Here is a 4,910-nt window from a genome sequence, read left to right on the forward strand (position 1 = left end):
GTTGTGTTGGTGGCCCATCTTTCATGCTGCCACCAGAGACCCTGTTAATGTTCATGGTCGGTGCTGTCTCCAGAAACCATGTGGAAGTTGATGATCTGGGCTGCTGCTGACTGTTATGAGGAAGAAGGCTTTTTTTTTTGCACTGGTATCAATGATGAGTGCAGACCCACAGTTGAGGATGAGAGACACTGACAAGCTCCCCATCCAACCCCACTACAACCCCAAGGAAAAGGGAAAACAGCCTGGACAGGAATCCATTAAAGAGAGGCCTTAGAAATTGTGATAGGGTGATGAAGTGTGATCTTCACAGTTGATAGCTTCTGGTGTGGCCCTTTGTCTGTAGGTGGGGGAGGTGTTTCCTCCCAGTAAGCTTTGTGCTCAGGAATAGATTGAGTGTACCCCTTGCTGGCAACAACATATTACGCCCCAAAAATGTATTAAAAGGCTAGTTCCTTGCAGGGATACTTCCAAAACACAGCCCCTAAGCCAAAAGGTGTTAAAAGCTGGCTCTTTGGAGAAAAACATTATCAAAGGTGCCCTGGAGACACAAAGGTGTCCTGGGTGTGGCTCCTGCAATTCAGGTACCCTTGGTTTAAAAACCCAGAGGTCTGGGGTGGTGGCATACTCCCCATTTCTTCCTCTGTAGCTCCCTGTCTTTGTCTTTCTTTTATCAGTACTTAGTTAATTAAATTCTAGCTCTCTGACTCTTGACTGTCCTTATTTTAACCAAGTGCAGTTGGTTAGCTGGCCTACTCACATTGCCTCACCCCTGCTAAGCCTATGGCTGCCCTGTGCTCCCTCAAACTGGGGGACCTGGCCAGAAAGCTCCCTCCTTGCCCAAGAAGGCCTTCGTCGTGACCGGTGCTCAGGACAAAGCCTTCCTCAGGTAGTCTGCAGAAGGCTGAAGAAAACTCTGTGTCCAGATTCTCAGTCCAGCCTCCTGGAAAAAGGAACCCACATTCTGGCAGGGGGTTGTGCTGAGGTAGGACTCAGTTATCTTTTAGGGACTGGCCTCTGAGGGTTTAACAACACTCCAATAAGTATATGGGCAAAACATTTGGACTGGGTGTAGGGTTTTCTTTTATTTATTTTTCTTTTCTTTTGATTAGTTATGGAGGCCACACAGTTGGGGGAGTGAGCCGTAGAGGGCTGGGAGGTGAGCGTGATTGGGGTGCATTGTATAAAATTTTCAAATACACAATCAATAAAAATATTCCATTAGAAAAAATTAAAATAGAAACCTAGAAAGAAACTTTAAAAAACAAAATACAGGAGTAAATATTCATGACATGGCATCAAGAAATAATTTCTTAGATCTACTACAAAATAGCAAGAGATAAAAGTGCTTGGGGAAGCATGATGGAGTATGCCTATAACCCCATTAAGGAGGCCAGGGATCTTTGTAAGTTTGAGGGCAGCTGGGTCTGCATAGTGAGTTCCTAGACAGACAAGCTGAATCTGTCTCAAAAGAAAAGAAAAGAAAAGAAAGGAAAGAGCATGAGTTGTACTTTACTAATATGAATACTTTCAAAATCAAAGGAAATCATCAAAGAAGTATACCGCCCAATGTTTTGCAACAGACTATAATGGCAGCATTGGGCAGGTGGAGGAAGATAAAAAAAATTCAAGGCATCCTTCAGGAATGTGGTATGCTTCAAGCTAGTCTAAGATATGTGAGACTTCTCGAAAATGAATATATAAGAATAATGATGATTATTAATGATGAATGAAGGGCACTCATTTGCTGGCATATTATTTTAGCTATTTTATTGGGTTCTTATATCTACCGCCCTTCCAATTCTTATTATACGCTAATCCACTCCAACCTCCCAACACTAGGAAAGAAAGTTAGAAGGGGAAAGGGCATAAACCGTTTTAGGGTTCGTCCTGTTAATGAGGTGCAGCATCAGGTTTCTAGGGGCAAATCCAATCTTCATTGTCAGAATGTTCAGCAATCCAGCAACAGCAGATCAGCAGCAAGAGGAACCAGCAGCAGCAGAGGCAGCACACTACTTGGACCACACTACTTGCTGTGAACAAAAGAGTGTGTGGAAAGAGAAGCAGGGCGCTCTAGAGAAGGTGGGGGCGCTGTGAGGGTGCCCACCACTCCTTTACTTCTGTTATACGTTGACATGTTGGGTAGAAGATTCCTCCTTCAGGATGGAGATGAGAGCACAGGACACTCACAACCTGTAGCTACAAACATGAGCAACCAATGGCCCATTCCAGTCATGATTCAGTAAGATTACTGAGGTGTTTGCAAATATACATTAGTGTAGGCTTTCAGTCAGCATAGACATGTTGGCTTAATGATATTTTGTCCCAATGCACTAAGTTGGTTGAAATGCACAAGTCAGATACACGCAGTAAAGATACTGACTGTCCTTTCCTTAAACAGTGAATATTTTAAGTCCATCTTCCCCCACTATATCCTACCATATCCCATCACCTTGAGAAACGCCCTCTTGATGTCTTTGTTCCTCAGACTGTAGACCACAGGGTTGAGCAAGGCTGTGAAGACATTGTAAAAGAGTGAGATCTTCTTGTCTTGATCAGGGGAGTAGCTGGAGTTGGGCCTCATGTAGATGTAGGTGCATGGAGCATAGAAGAATGTGACCACAGTCAGGTGGGAGGCACAGGTAGAGAACGCCTTGCAGCGAGCCTGCGTGGACTTGATCTTCAAAATTGCCATGGCGATACAAATGTAGGAAGCCACAATGAGGGAAATTGGAGTAACAACCACAAAAACACTCAAGACCAGGTCCACCATCTCAATGACGTGGGTATCCATGCAAGCCAGGCTACGCACTGAAGGACCTTCACAGAAGTAGTGGTTGACCCTGTTGGGCCCACAGTATGGAAGACTCATGGTGAAGAAAGCATGCAATAAAGAGGAAAAGAAGCCACACACCCATGTTCCAGCTCCCAACCATATGCACAGTCCCCAGTTGAGGATGACAGTATATCGCAGTGGATAGCAAATGGCCACATATCGGTCATAAGCCATGACCACAAATAATGTGGACTCAGTTATACCCAGGGCACTAAACATGTACATCTGCATCCAGCAGCCAGCAAAGGAGATGGTCTGAGAGTGAGCAAGAAGATGCACCAACATTTGGGGCATGGTGGTCGTCATGGAGCTCATGTCCAGCAGGGAGAGGATACAGAGGAAGAAGTACATGGGAGTGTGCAGCTGTGTGTCCAGGCAGACCAGCATGATGATGAGCCCGTTGCCCAGGACTGAGCTCAGGTAGATGGGAAGGAACACAATGAAGAGGATGCTGTTGGTCGTGGGGTCACTGGAGAAGCCAAGCAGGATGAACTCGGAAACCCAGCTTTGGTTCTGCGCTGGGATCATCCACATGGTGGAGGCTGTAAGAGGATCCCATTCACCTATGGGTCACTTATGTGTCAAATCTGTCTTTCACTCCCATTCCGGAGGATCTGACTCCCTCATTTAAATTTCAGAGACCAGACACACACATGGTGTGAAAACGTGCATACAGGCAAAAACAAAAAAACCCAAAAAAACAAAAACCAAAACAAATCAACTATTTACATAAAATAAAAATAATCTTTTTAATGTGAAAAGAGAGGCTGGGATGTGTTTTCTGAGCAGTGCTCAATTGTGTTACACTTTTCTCATGGCTTTGAACCTACCATTGCCTCATTTCCACATGTGGCACATGAGTCTGATGACACTGACCTCTCCGGAAGATGATGAATATCTAAAGCCTTGTACATAACGCCTGGAAAAACCACACATCACATGACAGCTCAGATCCTCTCTCACACTCCCACTTCAGCTCTGAGATGAGAGACAGGGATCCCACAACAAGATAGCTAGCTACACTAGCAGAAATAATGAGCACTAGGGTCAACTGAGAGACCCTGTCTCATGAAGAAGGTGAGAGAAGTTGAGGAAGAATCCCATGTCAAACTCTGACAACCTTTTACGCACACCCACACACACACACACACACACACACACACACACACACACTCCAGACATATAGAAAAAAGACAAAGCACACAGATGAAGAAAACAGAACAAAAGTCATTTAGACACAGGCCCACATACATGTGGTCACATGAGTAATGAGAGACGTTCCTGTGTGCAACAAATATACATACTGTAGCCTTCCCTACAAATACTAATGGATTCTCTGGATACACAAGCAGAAAATTTCTTTTTTTTCCCCCCTTCTACCTCCCTCTGCACACAAAAAATGAATTCTGTGTGCATTGTAGATTTTAGTGGTAAATCTAAAGCAACCAAGTTTTAGAATCAAACTTGATAAATATATTTCTGAATTTGGTGTAAGCAAAGGTAAGACTTCTTTAAAAGAGCACTTTCCAAGGAGGAAAAAAGTATTGGTAAGGAAGAAAGGTAAAAACCAAGTAATTGAAATATCTATACAAAGACTTAAAAAAAAAGAACATAAAAAGAGATGCTGCCATAGAACAGTGAACAACATTTAAGTGCATTTCACAAAGGTAGCTGTCTGAGTAAGCACAGATGAGGTTAAGAGGCACTAAACACCATTACTCACCTGGAAATTGCACAAAAACACCACAGCACCAATGCTCACACTCTGCTTCTCAATCTCACACCACCACACACCTTCCAGCATGGCTACAATAACATATGTTTAGCATTGAGAAGAGTTACTGGATCCAATAGGAGAGAAAATGAAAAGTATGCCTTATAGTATGTGCTAGCCTATTTTCCCTAAAATTGAACACATTTAATACAGTGCCTAGCAATAGAAGTATTAAGTGTAGTTATGTTAAAAAAAAAAAAAGTAACACATAAACAAAGCAAACATATGCAAAAGGAAAGACAGGTAAATAAAATTGCCAAAATTGTCAAACACTACTCAAGATAGTCTCAACTAGTGCAGAAA

The 4,910-nt window shown here is 43.2% G+C and overlaps 1 protein-coding gene across 1 annotated transcript; it reads right to left on the reverse strand.

Annotated features, from left to right (window-relative positions):
• Nucleotides 1–2,425: 2,425 nt before the first annotated feature.
• On the reverse strand, nucleotides 2,426–3,367 carry LOC311599696 (olfactory receptor 2G3-like; the record flags this gene model as incomplete). The annotated part of the gene is made up of 1 exon (XM_084785699.1): nucleotides 2,426–3,367. The coding sequence occupies one exon, from the start codon at nucleotides 3,365–3,367 to the stop codon at nucleotides 2,426–2,428; it is 942 nt and encodes a 313-aa protein (XP_084641825.1).
• Between the last annotated feature and the right edge of the window lie 1,543 nt (nucleotides 3,368–4,910).

Source organism: Acomys minous, assembly GCF_964271855.1.
Source record: "Acomys minous genome assembly, chromosome: 6".
In the NCBI taxonomy this organism is placed as follows: domain Eukaryota; kingdom Metazoa; phylum Chordata; class Mammalia; order Rodentia; family Muridae; genus Acomys; species Acomys minous.